Genomic DNA, 20247 nt, shown 5'->3' with positions numbered 1-20247 from the left:
ATCTTCAAATTGTTTTAATTTTTGCATGGAAGTGAACACATCAAAACTGTAGGTTTCTATTAATGTCAATAACAAAGAAAATGACTTAAAGGAACACTATAGTCACCTACATGACTTTAGCTAAATAAAGCAGTTTTAGTGTATAGATCATTCCCCTGCAATGTCACTGCTCAATTCACTGTCATTTAGGAGTTAAATCACTTTGTTTCTGTTTTTGCAGCCCTAGCCACACCTCCCCTGGCTATGATTGACAGAGCCTGCATGAAAAAAAAAACTGGTTTCACTTTCAAACAGATGTAATTTACCTTAAATAATTGTATCTCAATCTCTAAATTGAACTTTAATCACATACAGGAGGCTCTTGCAGGGTCTGGCAAGCTATTAACATAGCAGGGGATAAGAAAATCTTAATTAAAAAGAAATTGCAATAAAGAAAGCCTAAACAGGGCTCTCTTTACAGGAAGTGTTTATGGAAGGCTGTGCAAGTCACATGCAGGGAGGTGTGACTAGGGTTCATAAACAAAGGGATTTAACTCCTAAATGGCAGAGGATTGAGCAGTGAGGCTGCAGGGGCATGTTCTATACACCAAAACTGCTTCATTAAGCTAAAGTTGTTCAGGTGACTATAGTGTCCCTTTATCACTTTTGGAACACAATTGATTCCAGTAGATTGTCAGTAATACATTACATTTTTACAGTGACTGTATGGCATGCGTTTGGAATGCTATTATGCACTGGTTACTGTAGCAATGTCACTAGTGAACTTTAGCCCTACGATATGTTATACTGTACAAGAAAACATATTTTTGAATCCAAAACCTCAAACCAAAGGGGTTAATCTACTGAAGCCACAATTGTTTAAAAATCAATTTCCTCGGGTTCAGAAGACTAAAAATGTAAAGTGTGGATGCATCACCTTTCTGGCAGTCAGCTTGATTGAATTCAATCAGCATTACATGATTCAAGCTTCTTGTGACCAAAAAGCAGGGACAGTCGACGTGTACTCAGGGATCATCAAATATAACTTATCCATTAATCTTCATTATGAAAATCCTCTATAATGAAGGGGCCATTATTCCATTTTGGATTACAGTGCTAATGCAGCCTCTAAGTGGTTGAATAGAGGGAGCAATGCCTGCGTTTCATACTGTGACTGACACATTTACTTATTTCGTTGATACAAGAGCTACTAAAAGAGGCCAGACTTAGAATGATCTTGTTGTCTTGTTTCATGTTATAAACGCCTCACATGGCCTCTTTCCTCATTTGGCCAAAATGCTCTGGATGGAAATGCATATTCTGATTTTACAAACTTCAAATACAAAGTCAGTTATTTTCTATTTTCAGACTAAAAATCTAGTCACCTGGAAAGTTGAATGTGATACATAGATATTTTGCCTTTCTTTGACCTACGTAACATTGTAACCATGATGAGGGCATCATGTACAGCAAAATTGTCCAAACGCCTGAAACCTTGTAAGACTATAATTACAGTATTATTAGCATATTCTGCAGCGCTTTATAATTTATTAAAAGGGGATATGAAGAAGGTATAGAGAAAAAGGTGACTGAAGGATTAGACAGAAGTTCAATCCTAAAGACACAGAAATAGGACTAGATGGGCAGCAGAAATGGGCATAACCCAAAGCGATAAATGAACAGAAAATCCCCAAAAGTTAAAGGTTGCTGGAGAGGAAAAAGAATCCGACCTCCAACCCACGTTAACCAGAGGTGTGCCCATACAACATAGTATATGGCTCAATGTGCCATGGTAAACCATAGAAAAAGTATGTATGAATAAAACAAAAAAAACTTTAATAAATCATTACATAAAGGTAAACAGACAAGAATAAAAACTGTAAAATACAGTGCTATCCTCTGAGGGTCTAGGTTGTAGATGGGGTCTAGATGCTATTATGCAGATTATTGCAGGAGAGCTTTGAGCAACTTTCTAGTGTAGAAATAATAATAGTAATACGGATAGTATAGGGATAAACCCAATTTTCAGGTAGAGAGTTGCTCCTCAAGGTAGTGGAGACAGAGACAGTACGGGATATCTACTAATAGGTAGAGTGCAACTTACAAGAACAGGTGCTGCCAGTAGTAGGGGCAACCCTGAAATAATAAATGAGACACGAAGTATATGTCTCAAAGTTGAATGCGCCTATAGGGGCCTCTAAATCTAAGCTGTATCCTTAAACATGCTATCCCACACGCAGTCGGGTCAGATATAGAAGGCAACCCTAGATTAATACTATGTTAATATATCAGTTAACTTGTAATCTAGAGTGCATACAGTCTAACACCTGAAAAGCATATACTTGTGGCCACAGTGGCAATAGTAGACCAACTAACTGGTAGGTATAGTAGATGACAAAACCGTATAGGATGGTCAGGCAAAGGCGACAACTCAAAAATATATACATATGCAAGGTTTAAATTAAATTAAATCAAGTTAAACTCTTGGTAAAGGAGTGTCAAGTTCCTTATACCTGTCCGAAGGTTATAAACAGTCAGCTACTCATGCCCTAAAGACCACCTTGGTACAGAGTGGCTAGTATGGGCAAACAGTTAGTGGTACCTAGAAAGCCACCTTTGTAGTGAGTGGCTCTAAAGTGGGAGTTAAATAAGGTTAGCTTAGAAATAGATAGAGGTTCACCTTAGGTAAACAGGCTGGTAGAATCCCTAAATCTCCTGAAAGCCACCTTTGTAGTGAGTGGCTCTAAAGTGGGAGTTAAATAAGGTTAGCTTAGAAATAGATAGAGGTTCACCTTAGGTAAACAAGCTAGTAGAATCCCTAAATCTCCTGTCTCATAACTCCCCTGACTATAGATACAACTGCTTGTAAATTGATCATGCCAAATAAGGACTGACTAGACAGTCCATCATGTACCCCAAACCCATGAGAGGAAAAAAACCCAAAACGTGGAACAAAAAACTAAATAAATGAGGTAAAAACGGCTAACTAAGAGCCTAAAAGTGGTCTACTATTGCCACTGTGGCCACAAGTATATGCTTTTCAGGTGTTAGACTGTATGCACTCTAGATTACAAGTTAACTGATATATTAACATAGTATTAATCTAGGGTTGCCTTCTATATCTGACCCGACTGCGTGTGGGATAGCATGTTTAAGGATACAGCTTAGATTTAGAGGCCCCTATAGGCGCATTCAACTTTGAGACATATACTTCGTGTCTCATTTATTATTTCAGGGTTGCCCCTACTACTGGCAGCACCTGTTCTTGTAAGTTGCACTCTACCTATTAGTAGATATCCCGTACTGTCTCTGTCTCCACTACCTTGAGGAGCAACTCTCTACCTGAAAATTGGGTTTATCCCTATACTATCCGTATTACTATTATTATTTCTACACTAGAAAGTTGCTCAAAGCTCTCCTGCAATAATCTGCATAATAGCATCTAGACCCCATCTACAACCTAGACCCTCAGAGGATAGCACTGTATTTTACAGTTTTTATTCTTGTCTGTTTACCTTTATGTAACGATTTATTAAAGTTTTTTTTTTGTTTTATTCATACATACTTTTTCTATGGTTTACCATGGCACATTGAGCCATATACTATGTTGTATGGGCACACCTCTGATATGAAGAAGGACCTGGTGAAACACTTGCAATCATTGAGGATTTGAGGTATGTGGATATATATTGTTAGGGCTGAAGGACACCTGAGGTAACTGGGTTTCCCAATTCTAAGGCAGTGGCATTACCACCGCTCTAACCATATATAATTCCAATAACTGTCCCACAATAGTTGAATAGACCTGTTTAAGCCCAAAGCCGAAGGACTATTGGATAATTGCTATTGAAAATATGAGGTCTACCAGTAAGTGCAGTACATTAGTTTGCTCCTGCTGTACAAAAGGCAAAGGTTATCAATAGGTTTAACACAGTCTGATATTCAGGATCAGGGGATCCATCTTTCCACGATTCTTGGTAGATTGTCCTAATATGCATGATAGGCTAGTGTGAGGAGTTACTGAAATGGTTTGGTTGGGAATGATTTGTAAATTACACCGGAAACAAATATTGTGTCCTATTTTCTGTAATCTAAAAAATCCACAGAATATCGAGCAACAATTTAAATTCCATGAATGGTACGATCAATAGGAGACTTACACAGCAATCTGGTTTTCATTGTTGAAAAACTATATTTTCGAGCACTTTCAGCCTTAAGTAGATGGTATTAATGCTGCAATGATGATTTCCCTTCAAACATATGCTTGTAAATTAATTTTAATTGCTAATTAGTGAGCATGTAAAAAAATCACCCCCTGAATAGCATGAAATATGTTATAGGTGTTTCCAAAATTTCTTATTTGCTGATTGATTTTTATTTTTTTTCCCCCTAAGAAAATGTTAAGGAAATTTTTGGGCAGACACTTATTCACCATCACATCCCTTTCAACTGGGACTGTGAATTCATTCGACTGCACTTTGGGCACAACCGGAAGAAACATCTATCCTACTTGGAATTCACCGAGTTTTTACAGGTTCGTTATTAAGATGTATAGTCATAAATGGGAAATAAGAGTAAAAGGCTTGGCAACATAAACATTGTTCATGTATAACTTTGTTCGCTTAAGAGATTCCTCACTTTATATCCTATTGGGTTTAAGGTAGGGTACAATTGCCCTCCCCCCATCTCCAGTTTGGAAACTTAGACTCTGGAAATCATATGGCAAAATGCTAATACAAAATACAAACGAAAAGGCATTTATGGGCAACGTTTATCTTGCTTTGCATGGTGTGGACCTATATGATGTTTAGTGTCCAACAGGCTACATATAGAAATGCTGCAATCTCACTGTATTTCAAATTGGATCATTTACCCTTGGTAAATTGTTGCGAATATTTAACACATACGGTACGTGCAACTGGTGCAGCTCCACACCTCCTGTCATTATAGGCTTATGCCTTCTGTCAATATATTTCGATATTTTCTTTCAATGCTGTGACCTGAGCGTCACCAAAACCTGTAACTTGACATACTCAGAATTGAAGGATGTTGCCAATGTATTGTATGATTTCAGTTTTTCCCTCTTCCCTTTCTTTTTTCTATATCCCACACACTTTTAAAAAACAATAAAACTAGTTAAAATGGAATATTAATATTTTCTTGGCATAATGTGTCTGACAGTTTCCATTAGCCATTGGCAAGTGAACATTTGCCAATTAAATAGAAAATCCCCCTACTGAGTACCATGTAAAAGACTATTCTAATTCACACTAAATAGAGTGAATGTATGCCATAAAATGCATGGCAAGAAGGATGACGTTTATATATACCAAACTTGTATATGTCTGTGAAATGATCATTGTGTACATACTACATACTTCTGATTGATTCCATTTTTTTATAGTAAGGTACAACATTCATTTGTTTGGTTAATTGCATAGGGATTTGTAATACAAATAATAAAAATCAGAGGTGCTATCAAAAACCAATTGCAAAAAAATAAATAAATGTGCGTACAAACTAAAGAGCATTCAGTGCAAATCTATAACAACAAAAGGAAACTTCCTTGTGACAGGAGAAGCTTTGAAGTACCCCTAGGACGACTTCTTGTCTTCTACAAAATAGGGGGCTATCAAAGAACATGTAGCTTTTCAGCCCCTCAATATATATGTATGATTTGGATATTTAGACTAGCTGGTCATTTTAAGAGTCCTTTCCTGCCTGCATGGTTGTCATGTCCCATTAAATTCTGTTGGTGCCACCCCAATGTATTCAAAGCACAAAGAGACCTAAAGATGAAGTAAAAGACAAACGAGGCAGAGTCCAGAAAGAAAAGACAATTAAACTAGTTTTCTGATAAAGAATTCAAAACACAATAAATTTCGAAGTTCAAAATTAAATGAGATAAAATTCTCCCTAGATTGATACAGATTGTTTACACTGAGCTTTTGACGGATATTTGCTTTCATTTTGATGAATACAGTGAAGAGCCTTAGAAAAAAAGGGCCTACCGGACATTGTTCAGAATAAAACTGTCTCAATCACAGAGATAGAAAGGGAAGGTGCATCAATGATGCAATTCGTCCCACCTGCAGGGACGTTCTCAGTTGGTTTTACTACTGTTTATAGATTTCCTCGTACTTTCTGTTTTAGAATGCGTAGATTTTCATATTTCTACGAGCTGTTTATTTATTTTAATGTAATATTATACTGTTTGTGAATTTATTACATTTCCTTTTCAATTTCAGGAACTGCAACTTGAACATGCAAGACAGGCGTTTGCTCTGAAAGACAAGAATAAAAGTGGACTGATTACTGCCATGGACTTCAGCGATATCATGGTCACTATACGCTCACACATGCTCACTTCGTTTGTAGAAGAGAACCTTGTGTCGGTAAGTAGGAGCACAGCACAGTGGTGGCCTACCTTTGTATCCTGTGTTCTAAACCGTGCATCCCACCATGATCTGCTAGTTATTTGGTTTATAGGTCAATATCGTGTTTACCCAAAATATTTGTTTCATGCTGTATGACTTGTATAATGTATCTGTAATGTAATTTTTGTTTAATTTAGGCGGCAGGAGGAACCGTTTCCCATCAAGTCAGCTTCTCTTACTTCAATGCTTTCAATTCACTTCTTAACAACATGGAGCTTGTACGCAAGATATACAGCACATTAGCTGGCTCCAAAAAGGACTTAGAGGTTACAAAAGGTAATTCTCTGGCTTTTTGCCCTGTGTCTTGGTATTGTGTCTTTCATTGAATCTAAACCTTTTCGTAAGATTCTAAGCAATGAAATAAATGTGTCTCACAAAATCATCTTGATCAAGGACACTAGGTTTAAAAAAAAAAAAAAGTGCAAAAGATGCAAATCACTGCACCTTGCATGACTTGATGGAGCTGGTGAAGAGTCAATACATTTACTTAAATTGTCTAAAATTAAACCAGTAGGTTGTAATTGTTTAGACCGTTTACTTTTGTTACTTAGAAATTAGATCAAAATCAAATCGACAACGGTCAAAGCATGAGTTACGCTCTCTACCTACCCTAACTCAATCCCCTCTATTAGCCCAATTCATTAATTTTTTTTATTTTCTTTCACACAATTCCCCCTCCGCCCTCCTCTCTTCACCCGTTTTATCCTCAGACTAATCTCAGATGCCCTATATAGTATAGTATAGTATAGTATATCATATAGATATTTTGATGCACTAGGATTGAGATATTGATCCGTCCTAGTCATATTGGGTTATAACCTGCTGACTAATTCTCTATTTCATCACCTAAAATCCTGAGGTGCTAGGGTAGAGGCACCATGCTATCCTAGACACCCTGGGGTACACTTTGCTAATGAATCTTCTGTCACTCCATCACCTTAGATCCTTAGGTGCTAGGAGAAGAAAGATATTTTGATGTACTAGGATTGAGATATTGATCCGTCCTAGTCATATTGGGTTATAACCTGCTGATGAACTCTCTTACACTTAACAAGTGTCACTTCATCACTGGTGCTAAGGTAGAGGCACCATGTGCTATCCTAGACACCCTGGGTTACATACTGTGGATGAATCTTCTGTCACTCCATCACCTTAGATCCTTAGGTGCTAGGATTGAGATACCAGGCTACCCTAGATATATGGGGTTATGAATTGCTGAAGAATTATCATATTTTTAACCCCTTAAGGACCAAACTTCTGGAATAAAAGGGAATCATGACATGTCACACATGTCATGTGTCCTTAAGGGGTTAATATTCAATCACTTTATTTGATGTTTAAACACCTTATAGTCAATTTTTATTATCATACTAATAAAAGTTACATTTTAATCTTAATTATTTTCTTAAGGGCACTCAAGTCTCTTCTCTTGCCTATTACTACTTTGGTAGTCTATTTGGGTCAACCCCACCTTTTGAGTGTTTTCCTTGAGCTTCCAGCCTCTCTCTGTTCTCTTCAGAAAATAAAGAATGTCAGAAAATAAATAAATAAAATCGAATCAATCTCAATGCAGTCGCTTACAGGAAGGAGTCACTTGAATACTTTTATATCAGGGAACCCTTTTTCGGAAGTTAAACTATAGTGTCTGTCAGGGCCGGACTGGGAAAAAAATTAGGCCCGGGCATTTTTCAATCAGAGTGGCCCCCTAAGAAGGGGGCGGGGCCTGAGAGGGTGTGTTTTGTCATCACTAATGACAAGCACGCCCCCTCTCAAAGTGAGCATGTTGGTTCAATGCGCAGAGCCGCGCTGAAGAGCTCTGGCATTAGAAAAAGGCCCTGTATTTGTTCTGCGCAGTGCAAGCAAATTTAATAACATGCTTGCGCTGTGTTTGCTTTTAAATTGTCTCTGGTGTCTCCACAAGTGGGATACCAGAGGACAAAAGGGCCAGGAAAGTGTATGGTGCATGTGTTTGGAGCCTGCTTGTGGGATTGTGTGTGTGTAGAGTGTGGTGTGGTATTGTGTAAATAGGTCAATTTCATTTGTGTTTGTGGTGTAATATGTGTGGCTAGGGGCTGTAGAGAGTGTGTGTATAGGGGGCATAGTGTTATAGGGGATGTAGCGAGTGTGTGCATACGGGCTGTAGTGTGTGTGTATAGGTGACGTAGTGTGTGTAGGGGTTATAGAGAGGGTGTGTTTAGAGAATGTTGTATGTGTTTGCTTACACGGAATGTAGTGTGTGTGTAGGTGGTGCAGTGTGTGTGTGTGTGTAGGAGATCTAGTGTGTAAAGGACCCAGAGTGTGTATAGGAGATTGTGTGTGTGTGTGTGTGTGTGTGTGTATAGAGGATTAAGAGTGCATATAGGGTAAGGGATCTAGCGTGTATCTGAAGCGTAATGTGTGTAGTGCTGTAGTGTGTGTGTGTGTATATATATATATATATATATAATGTATAATAAATGAGGGCTTGCACTCACGGTCTGTAGATAAGTAAAATACTTCTCGTTTATTTCAATTCAATAAAACATGGTTGCTGCCATCAACGTTTCAGCCACTCCTGTGGCTTTCATCAGGATCAATTCAGCATACAAAATACATTTTTTTTTTTGTATGCTGAATTGATCCTGATGAAAGCCACAGGAGTGGCTGAAACGTTGATGGCAGCAACCATGTTTTATTGAATTGAAATAAACAAGAAGTATTTTACTTATCTACAGACCGTGAGTGCAAGCCCTCATTTATTATACATTATAGTAGTTTTTGGCTATGGCTTTTTATGCACCCGGCATTTTTCATATTTTTGAGTGTGTGTGCTGGGTAACATTGTATACTATATATATATATATATATATATATATATATATATATATATATATATATATATATATATACATACATATATATATTTGGATGTATTGTATGTGTGAGGGGCGCAAGTGTGTGTGTATGTAAGAGGGGTGCTGTGTGTGAGGGTGTTTTTATCTGACGTCACATTCTAATTTTTTTGTCTGTTAACTCACTGAGGGTTATTTATATATTATATATATATATATGCACATATATATATATATGTGTGTGTGAGCGAGGGTGCTGTGTGTCTGAGTGTGCTGTGTGTTTGGGTGCTGTGTGTGTCTGGGGGTGCTGTGTGTGTCTGAGGGTGCTGATTTTTTTTATTTAAATGTAATTTTAATAATTTTTTAATAATTATTTTTTATTAATAATAATAGTAAAAAAAGTTATATCCCCCCTCCCTTCTTACCTTTAGCCTGGGAGGGGGTGCCGTTTTGCCTGGGGGGGGGGGAGCCGTTTTGCCTGGGAGGAGGGGGGAGCCATTTGCCTGGGAGGAGGGGGGAGCCGTTTTGCCTGGGAGGAGCCGTTTTGCCTGGGAGGAGGGGGGAGCCGTTCTGCCATTGGAGAGCCATGCTGCCTGATCCCTGGTGGTCCAGTGGTGAGAGTGAACTCTAGCCTGCAGGCTAGAGTTCACTCTCGCGAGATCTGAGCGTTGCCACGGTAACCGCGGCAACGCTCAGAATCCCGCGAGAGGACCCGGCGGAGCTGCTGGATAGAGCTCCGCCGGTCCTCTCCTCCCTCCCTCTGTTACACCCCAGCAAGCGGCCGCCTGGAAGTGTCTCTGGGTCGGTAAAGGGAGATCTTTGATCTCCCCACCGGCCCATGGAGGCACACAGCAGGGCTGGCGCTCGGGTAGCGCTGGCCCTGCAGGAGCCGGCCGGGGAGATCCTGTGATCTCCCTGCCGGCCTCGGCCCCACGGCCATCGCGGCCCACCGGGCATTTGCCCGGTATGCCCGATGCCCAGTCCGGGCCTGGTGTCTGTAACAATCATAATCAACGACAACTTTCTACTCTTTGATTTTAGAACCTAAATTATTTAGACCTGTGTCAGTACAATAAAAACGCTGGTATATAATCCCAAACTAAAATCCCATTTGTCATATTGTACAGTACAACGTTGCTTAAATTGATTAACTTCCCAATAATTCATGTCTTTAAAAATGCATTTGGAACCCATCCTCGGAATTCATCAACATTCTGTGTATTTTTACTCCTAACAGAGGAATTTGCCAATTCTGCAAACAAATTTGGACAGATAACCCCACTGGAAATTGACATCCTGTTCCAGCTGTCAGATTTATTCAATGCTACTGGGTAAGTGATGCTATTCAGTGCCTCTTATACTGGAACAAATTTTCCTCCCACTGTGAAGTTTTATTTATTGCAGTGTGTGGGAAATGTTTAAATTCAATTTCTTTTCTACACTCCATTGCAGCTTTGAAATCCTGTCCTGTCTTGGCAGTGTAATTAAATTGGAATATTTTTTGCTTATGTCTCTATTAATATAAGTATTTATGGCTGTCGGGGCATGGTAAAATTGACACAGTTCCATATTTTGGGCAAGGGAATACACAATTCTCCTGACACATAACTGTAAAATGACCAGTATTATATATTTTACCTTTTATAAGAAGAACAGAAGATGTTTTATAATCCATAGTAATTATGTTACTAAAGTGTGAATTGATATTTTTAGACTGTCAGTTATATTGTTACTATATTGGGTAAAATGTCCTTTTATACTTAGGGGTAGTTTACTTAAAATTATTGTTTCAGCATTTATTTTCTTTAAGCTTGTTTTAATTTTAATTTTAGCCGTCTGACTTTGACTGACATTGAGAGAATAGCACCACTAGAGGAAGGAGCCCTACCCTACAACTTGGCTGAACTTCAAAGACAGGTGGGCATTGATTCAAAAACATAATTCACTTAAACCAGTTGAGTGGAACAAAATTCAGTTCTGCTTTTAACCCTTTCAATGCAATCTGTAGATCCGACAACATTGACCACTATATGCCTCTGAAATCTCACCCCTTTTCGCTCAATGACACCAACTGGTGGCTTGGATTGTGTTAAATGGGCAATTAGCCCTATAACCCGCTATAATGGACTAATCCAGGGAGTTTCATATACCTTACTTTTTTTTATCTGACTCTAATAAAGAGTGCCCCATGTGTTATTTAGTGGTGGAATGATGGAATGCAATGTATGTGCAGTTTGTATAACCTTTAGATTAGGGCTAAACAGGAAAAATAAGTGTAGAAGTAAAATACAATCTGTATAATAGCGTATTTATTTTGTATAAAGCTACAGCATTGTGCCCTACTTGAACAGGTACACAGTGTTTTATATTTACCTTTTAAATGGGTTTATTTATAAAGGCAAATTTGGTTAGTCCAAATCGTGGACATTTTTCTTTTTTTTCTGTTTTTCCGAGATTAATTTTGGTGGGCAATTTAGTTCATCTAAATTTTCTTACATACATTTATTTTGTTAGAGATGTGGGGACACCCTATTTAACCCTTTGAGTGTCAAAAATGTGCACTCAAAGGGTTAACCTGGAAGGGTCCCTCTACCTCAGTCTGAGTGTCTGAGGTTTTAGTATACTGAACAATAAATCCCTCTAATCCCTAACCCTATGTCTTCACAACACTGTACCTCCCTAACTATAAGCACCCCTAGGCCTAAATCCCCTTTTCATACTAACTTCTACTCACTGACTCTAGCATTCTCAAGTAGTTCCTATAGTATCCTTATCTTCTGTCTGTAGAAATGGGCATTCTTTAAAATAAAAGACCCTTAAACATTTAGAACTTGGTTGGATGTATTCATTGCACCCATAACTTACTAGATCAAGCTATAGAGGTTATGCATGCAGTGTCCCTTTAACTCTCTGCTCCAAATAGAGACCAGGACTGGCTGCTGTGTATTGGTAAGGATGCTATTTAACTTGGGTCGTTAAGGTATTAATATAAATGGCCGGAATATTTACCTTTCACTTCCCACTTGATACTCTAAAAAAGAATTCCATTTAATTTATTTCATTCTAAAATGAATTCCCCATCCAGTGCAGATAAATATAAGCCTAAAAGCCTACTAGAGTTTATTTGTATATGTATAATTTAATTACTGCTCTAGCTTTAATTAATTCTGATAACATACGTACATTTGTGTGACATGTTTGAAACAATTTTTCAAGCTAGACTTAAAAAAAAAAATTGAAGAAAAAAAAAGCACATAGTAAAATTATTTTATTAATACCTGCAAATACTTAAAAAAAATTTTTATGCATGTGATACGTATCGGTTATAATATTATTCTTCTAGAATAAAGACATGTTTTTTTTTCTGACCAGTCATAAGACATGTGGTCTTCTTTCATTCCACGATGCCTTCACATACCTGCCTGGTCTGTTCAGTGCTATGTAAGTGTCAAACACAGATGTTCAGGAAGTTGGCTTTTTTGTGTGTTCAAGAATTACTCACAACCTGTCGCTCCAGGCTGGCGAATGTCACAATAGTGAACTTCACAGGGGCCACCAACAGAGACAAATGAGTTAAGGAAGACATTTTTATTTTCTATTTTTTGTTTGTTTTACTAGCTCTTTCAAATGTTTAAAAAAAAAAATTACACAAAAAAATACACAAGTAACACATTTTCTATATACACAACACGTTTGTGTTGCGATTAGATCATGATTATGAGAGAATAATAATTCTTGAGCTGCATGTATCAGCTTGAAGCAAATGTCAGTTTTTTTGATTTAGACTGTTTTTTTGATTTAATAATACTTGTATATTTTTTGTTTATTGAATGAAAAGCTGATGCATTGTTGTAATTAATATTATAAAATTGCTGTATAGAGTATACATTAGTATAGTTCTATACTTCTATTACACCAGCAGCCGGAATCCTAAAAAAGTAACAAATATTTTCTAAAAAGTGTTTTTGGCAACACAACTTTACAACTGGACAAGTTCACAACTTTATTGAGAAAAAGTCACGTCCCTGGATTTTTAATATTATCCCTTTTATGTGTAATATGTGTTTGCAAGATCTGAAAAATTTAATTAAATGTAGAAATCAACATCGCTGTATTTAGCTATGTCCTGGATCTTTGTGCCCCTATCATACTCAATATCAAGATTCTTAAATAAGAAGGAGAGACGTTGGCTCTCATTACTTACTTTACTGATCACAGACCGAGTTATACGTGTGAATTGTCTGGAATGCATAGTGAATTTCAAATGTTAAGGCCAGAATAGACAAATTGGAAGATTTCTCCAAGTCAACTCGTAATTCCGCTATAAATCCAGAAAATTCACATAGTGAAAAAAAACATTTTAAATAATAATAAAAAAAAAAAAAAGTTTTTAACAAAAACACATTATTTGCAGACTTTAACAGTTTGGTGGGTATGTTTAAATGTGTATGAAAAAAAAAACAAAAAAACATTTTTTAAAGATAAATTGAAAACAGACCTGTAAAATTCCTCCCTGTTTCTCTTTACCCCCACCCCCCAAAAAAAATAAAATAGATTTGTTGGGAGTTATTAGAGTAAGCCTCTACTCAATCATGACATTTTTTGGCTTACAGAAAACATTCTGTAATGTAAAATTCCATGATTCAATTTACTGAAGGATTCACAATTTAACAGGTTATCTGTTTTAATACGGGAGCAAGAAATGACTAGTGTATACACATAGAACATATTTAGTCAATATAACAATTTCTTTAAAAAAAAGAAATACATACACATGCTAAAGATAGGTAATAGGAGATCGGAAAAACATGTCTTCACTTCGCAAATGGTACGAAGTTAGATATATTAAATTAGCTGAAATAGAAAACAGAGGGAGCAGGAAAGGAAGTTTTCCGAGACAATGTACAGCAATCAGAGACCTTGCCCATACTGTGAATCCATTTTCAGTAAGATGCTCATTATCCCAGAAGACTGTCCAATAAAAATTGATAGAACCCACAGGGCATTTGAAGAAATGATACTTACACATTCTTCAAGCTGAAAGCTCTGTATCCTGTATCGAATGACATGTACTGATTTTAGATGATCCAAAACCAGAACCACATGGTGTGAGGTAAAGATGGCACCTTCGTTCGTCTATAGCTGGCGTTTTTATTATATATATTTTTTTTTTACTCCAGTTCTCTCACCGTCCTATTATCCTTGCATGGGGTTTAAGGAGTAGTTTACTGGTCCGAAATGTTTGCCTCCTGCTAATCACAGACTATTCGATGTGCAACAAAATATATCTATATATTTTTAAAGAGAAGCTGTCCCTCATTCTTCTCCACCCATGCAATTTTCATTTTTGCAGCCAATACTTTCCAGCTGTCCCAATTTTCACAAGACGGTCCCAATTTTTTTCCCCCTGTCCTGCTATATTATTGTTCTGAGACTGTGTCCCACATTTACAAATATGTCATTGAAAAAAACTAATTTGACTGTCATTTTCTTTTTTTTTTTTTTAAAGCAATAGAATCTTGGGAATTGTTTGCAATATTGCTGCTACATTTTCTGACCAACTTGTCGCTATGGTTAGGGAGTTAGCGGCTGCCGCTTCTGAAAGACAGTCGCTAGGTATCGGCTAGCAGCTTCCACTATTCTCTATGGGAACCTTAAACAGCTACTTAGCGTCTGGTTTCCACTGCTCTCACCACTCATTATCCGCTTACTGGACAGAAGGACAAGTGCATGTCTATATGGTGACCATCTTCTTAGAGAGACAAATGTCAATCAAACTTACTGAAATTAACTCCAAAACGAGCCTCACGATTCAGTTGGCTACTGGTGGTGTATCACTCGCTATGGTTGCTTTGAAGGGCTTTAGAGCATTTTATCTTCAGCACACTTTAGATTTCCTCATTTTGTCTGCTCACGTTTCAGAGACCTGCCTGGTAAAATGTGAAATTTATGTGTGAAGTAATTCAAGGTGTAAAATGAATGAACTAATCATTGATTAATTAATTGACTTTGTGTTGGTGGGAATGTATTCCACATACTGCCAGGCAGTGTGTTGAGGCCCTGCCCAACCAGTGGAACTATTCACAAGAATCTAGAAAAACAAAATGGCAACTCTACAGACCTCGTAATTCGTGGTATGCTGTAAGCATGTGACGTTTTATGCACGCATCGTCTCAAATTCAAACACCTTTAACCCCTTAAGGACCAAACTTCTGGAATAAAAGGGAATCATGACGTGTCACACACGTCATGTGTCCTTAAGGGGTTAAATATAAGTGGTATATGCATACAAAAAAAACAACCTTCCTTTAAAAAAATTAAATAATATGAAAAAGACATTTATTTTTTTGTCTAATAAATGTTCATGTATCATTGTAATTTTTCATTTCGGTTCCGTGGGAGACTTCATTTTAAATGATTGTTTTGACATGTTTAGAAGAGACTGACAAGATATATCCCTGATAAGTGTCTGAGCCAATCTATTGCTTCTGTGAAAGCTGTTTACAAGGCACCTGTTAAGACGGAGAAATTAGGTGTCTGAGCAATGCAGAACAGTGAATTCAGACTGATTAATATCGCAGCTGTGATTAATAGCACCTGATTATTGTATTCACACAGCAAACTCTTGCTTCTCATTTTAGTAAGGAAAGATGGGGGAGCATTTCACAACCACTGCATCAGTATATGCGGCAAAAACATATAGATTTTAAAATGGTGGTTAGTGGTTTTAATATTGCATTACTTAAAGGACCACTATAGTCACCCAGACCACTTCAGCTCAATGAAGTGGTCTGGGTGCCAGGTCCCTCAGGTTTTAACCCTTCAGATGTAAACTTAGCAGTTTCAGAGAAACTGCTTTGTTTACATAGCAGGGTTAATCCAGCCTCTAGTGGCTGTCTTCCTGACAACAGCTAGAGGCTCTTCTGCGACGCTGGATGCGAAAATCACATCCAGCGTGCAGAACGTCCATAGGAATGTTATATAACAGATATTTACAGGTTTTAAGAATATGTATGTGATGTACATGTTACGGGAAGTGTACCCCAATTCACAGGAACAGGAAATGGGAACCCCAATAGGAGAAATAGAGAGAGATGTATTACTGGGACTTAGAGTGGCTGGATTTAATGTAATAAACAGAGAACGACAAAGGCAATTAGGAAGCCAAGGTCAGGAATAAATATAGACGGAAATCGAAATAAGCCGCTTCAGAATAACAAATAGGTCAAAATCCAGAAATACTCAAGAGACTCAAGGAACACACTCTGGTAGAAAGGCAGACACCACGATAAGACAATGGACTAGGGACAAACCAGGATTAAATAGTTACATAGTTACATAGCTGAAAAGAGACTTGCGTCCATCAAGTTCAGCCTTCCTCACATATGTTTTTTGCTGTTGATCCAAAAGAAGGCAAAAAAAACCAGTTTGAAGCACTTCCAATTTTTTCAAAAAGCTAGGAAAAAAATTCCTTCTGACCGCTCTGATTGCTCCATGTCACCCCACAAAAAGTGCTGAAACAAGGTCACCTAGGTGACGCAAGCAATTTCGAACCATAGTTGACGTTCCACAAACGTTCGGCTCTTAAGTACGCATCATTCGAGCAGGCAGCATCCAAATTGATATGCTGAAGAAGGCCGCGTGACCGAACTGTGCATTAAACTTGTGCGACTTGCGAGGAAGCCTGAAGCGGTGGTGGCAATTGGGTAAGGATCGTGACAATACAATTCTCATGAAACCCAGAATATCCATAAGCATATTACAAACTTATGGAGTGCCTTTAAAAATTTTGTGAACTACAGTACCTACAATGCTCATTTAGCCCTAAAGGCTAGCTAAACACTATGAGAATGTCCCGATTTGCACTTTAAATGATATGTGAGGGGCGCATGGCCAAGTTTGTCCCTTACATTACACACAGGAACACCGACACACAGTAGCACACTTATTGATATGGCACTGCCACAAGAATACCAACATGCCCACTTACTGACACTGCACACATATGTAAAGACCCACATGCACATGTAATTCTATTTCACGTACATACTAACAGTGTTGGGGGGGGTTCACTCCTTGCATAGGGTGTCTGAAGTCCTAAGGCCAGCCCTGCTTTTGAGCAAATGTGATCTTCAATAAATATAACCTAAATAGCATATATATGGCCTTCTTTGATAGCCTTCTAAAATGGTGCATTGCTGTGATCCCGTGGTTCATTCACCTCCCGGTTCCCTATAATCATTGATGTTCAGCAACATTTCGAGTTACAGGATATTGTGTCTTATCTGCCGTTACCTAATTGGACAAAAGAGACATATCCTTCAAAGAAAATTACAGTATTTAACAGAGAAGTTTTGCCAAGGAAATGCTTTTAGACAAAGTGTAGTGTAATCCTTCAGTTTTTGTGTGACTTGGCGAAGCTTACCAGGCAGGGAATCGTCACGAGAAAAGGATAAAGATAAGCAGGTGTTTCTAAGAAACGGAATCCTTCTTAAATATGAAGGAACCAGTATGTCTACCTTTCAGACAGTCTGCTAACTTCCCGACCGTCATAACTTAAACATCAAGAGACAGGCATATTTATATTTTCTCTCCTGGCTACAGTAAGTCTGCACATTTTAATCCAGGCCGCTCTTACTTTGTGCAATTATACTGGGAGAAATATGTTGCGCTTCTCAGTACAGTATAGTGAGATGATAGGTGTTAGTGTCTGTGGGAGCTCTTCTGTTTTCTGCAATACTATGTACAGGGATCCTCATTTTAAAAATGATGTCCTATATAAATGTAATCAGGCAACGGTACATAATGATTTTATTCACCAAAGCTTGCATTCCAGAGATCTATAATTCACATTAACCCCTTAAGGACCAAACTTCTGGAATAAAAGGGAATCATGACATGTCACACATGTCATGTGTCCTTAAGGGGTTAAAGGAACACTAAGGTAATCAAGAAATATATTTGTAATGGAAGAGTGTTCCTTAACATTTATATTATGGGCACCCCTTTTGCAAAAAAAAAAAAAAAAACATATATCCCTACATAAACTCACCTTTTATCCAGTGTCGTCCTGGTCTCGCCGCAGCTGTTGCACCACCTGCTGTTAGATAATCATTATGATAATGTCTGGTGCAATCCAGTACTTCTGACTGAAAAAACATTGGGGACCTGCTCTGTAAATTGAACTTTAATCACACACAGGAGGCTCCTGCAGGGTCTAGACAGCCATTAACAGAGCAGGAGATTAGAAATTCTAAATTAAACAGACTGTGCAATAAAGGAAGTTTAAACATTAGATCTCTCTTTGCAGGAAGTGTTTAGGAAGGCTGTGTAAATCACATGCAGGGAGGCGAGGCTAGGGCTGTATAAACAGTGATTTAACTCCTAAATGGCAGATAATTAGGCAGTGAGACTGCAGGGGCATGATCTATACACCCAAACAGCTTCATTGAGCTAATGTTGTTTTGGTGCCTATAGTATCCCTTTGATATATTGGTTGTGGTGCTAGGAAGCTGTCCCTAAAAACGTAGTCCAGTAGATTTTAGTCGACTACATTTCTAGTAGATTTTAGTTGACACGACTAAAATCTAATGGGTTTAATTAAAGCCTCTATCTGTCCACTTTGCCCCTTCCCCGGCCCCACTGGGTGTATCTCTTTGGTGTATCTCCAAGCCCGGGTCTGTCTCTTTCGCCCCTTCCCCAGCCCCTCTGTAGCTCCTTCACACACCAGTGTTAATTTTGGCAGCAAGTTTCAATTTAGTTTTGGTCATAATCTTTTGACTAAACAGCCATTTTAGTTATAGTCATATTTTAGTCATCTGAATTGTTTTTTTTTTTAATCTAGTTTTAGTCAACTAAATTAACCCTGATGCAGACTGCTCACTCCATTGGAATCAGTCTTCTTCGCTTTGTGTAGTTGTGCAGAGCATTTCACTGCCTGACTCAGAGCACAGTATACTGATTGTGCGTCGTGCCTTTTGCCTAAAATTCCCGCGTATGTCTTTGTGACTCAGGGGTTTGGTGATCTCATTTTCTCACATGCACGTCCTGAAGTGTGAGATGCAATATTGATTTTTTTTTTCCATTTTGCGGTGGTTATTCCATCCTCTGTTGGGAATGGGGTCATCCGTATTGAGCTTGTAATTGGCTCTTGTGAACTCTATGCCCATGGAGAAAATAATTGTATGGCCTAACATTTGCCATCATAAACGTTATATTTCATATTTGTGAAGAAACATAGCTTTTTTGCGTTTTTGAAAGACACAGGCATACGCTTGTTTTATATTTACAAGGAGAGAGAGAGAGAAGGCACACACAAGACGTGTGTGCTATACTATAGCATTGTATCTACTGTCCATACCTTGGGGTATTAACTAAACATTGAATTGTAAAATGTGGAAAAAATAACTCCCCAACTCCACTATATTCACACATTGTTAGTCACTAAAGTGAGAATTTAAAGAGAATTTCAAATGTAAGGCCAAAGTAGCAGAGAATAGCATTGCATTCACTTTTTAAAATCCTTTTTTTTTTTTTTTTGTAATTCTTTATTTTTGTTGTGCATATGTTAACAGATCTTCCTACACTGTCGCAGTGAACAGATGCAGGAATGCATAAAAGACATAATGAAACATGTTACATGTTATATAAAACTCTTTAAACTATTGATTTGTTCCATTTCGATGAATCGGCACATTTTTTGGTAAGGTTTGAATAGTACGAGTGATTTAGTTGCACACATGGTTAGTGAAGTAGCTTGAACATCGATTAATCATGTTTGACCTATGGGTACAATTATACATGGTGGTCATTGTGTGCTATTACTATGTGTGTGGCTATGCGATAACATTTGTGTGATGTATGCTTGCAAGTCTCGAGTGTCTATGAGGAAAAATAATCATGAAGTTTGCCAGGCAGGCAGGCTTGTCATTTTAAGGTTAATAGGCAACAGGTGAAAAGTGGGGATGCCTGATGCGTGTAGTGAGGCACTATACATATCT

At 37.9% G+C, this 20247-nt stretch overlaps 1 protein-coding gene across 1 annotated transcript in view; it reads left to right on the top strand.

Annotated features, from left to right (window-relative positions):
* SLC25A12 (solute carrier family 25 member 12) overlaps positions 1 to 20247 on the top strand; it is a 156126-nt gene that overhangs the window by 47218 nt on the left and 88661 nt on the right. Inside the window, exons 5-9 of the mRNA XM_063429727.1 lie at positions 4374 to 4513; positions 6228 to 6374; positions 6554 to 6692; positions 10485 to 10578; positions 11080 to 11164. Of these exons, the coding sequence (XP_063285797.1) occupies positions 4374 to 4513; positions 6228 to 6374; positions 6554 to 6692; positions 10485 to 10578; positions 11080 to 11164 (605 nt within the window). The remainder of the gene's footprint in view (positions 1 to 4373; positions 4514 to 6227; positions 6375 to 6553; positions 6693 to 10484; positions 10579 to 11079; positions 11165 to 20247) is intronic.

The sequence above is a fragment of the Pelobates fuscus genome, chromosome 8 (genome assembly GCF_036172605.1).
Source record: "Pelobates fuscus isolate aPelFus1 chromosome 8, aPelFus1.pri, whole genome shotgun sequence".
Lineage (NCBI taxonomy): Eukaryota > Metazoa > Chordata > Amphibia > Anura > Pelobatidae > Pelobates > Pelobates fuscus.
This window is presented reverse-complemented; position numbering and strand designations above follow the sequence as displayed.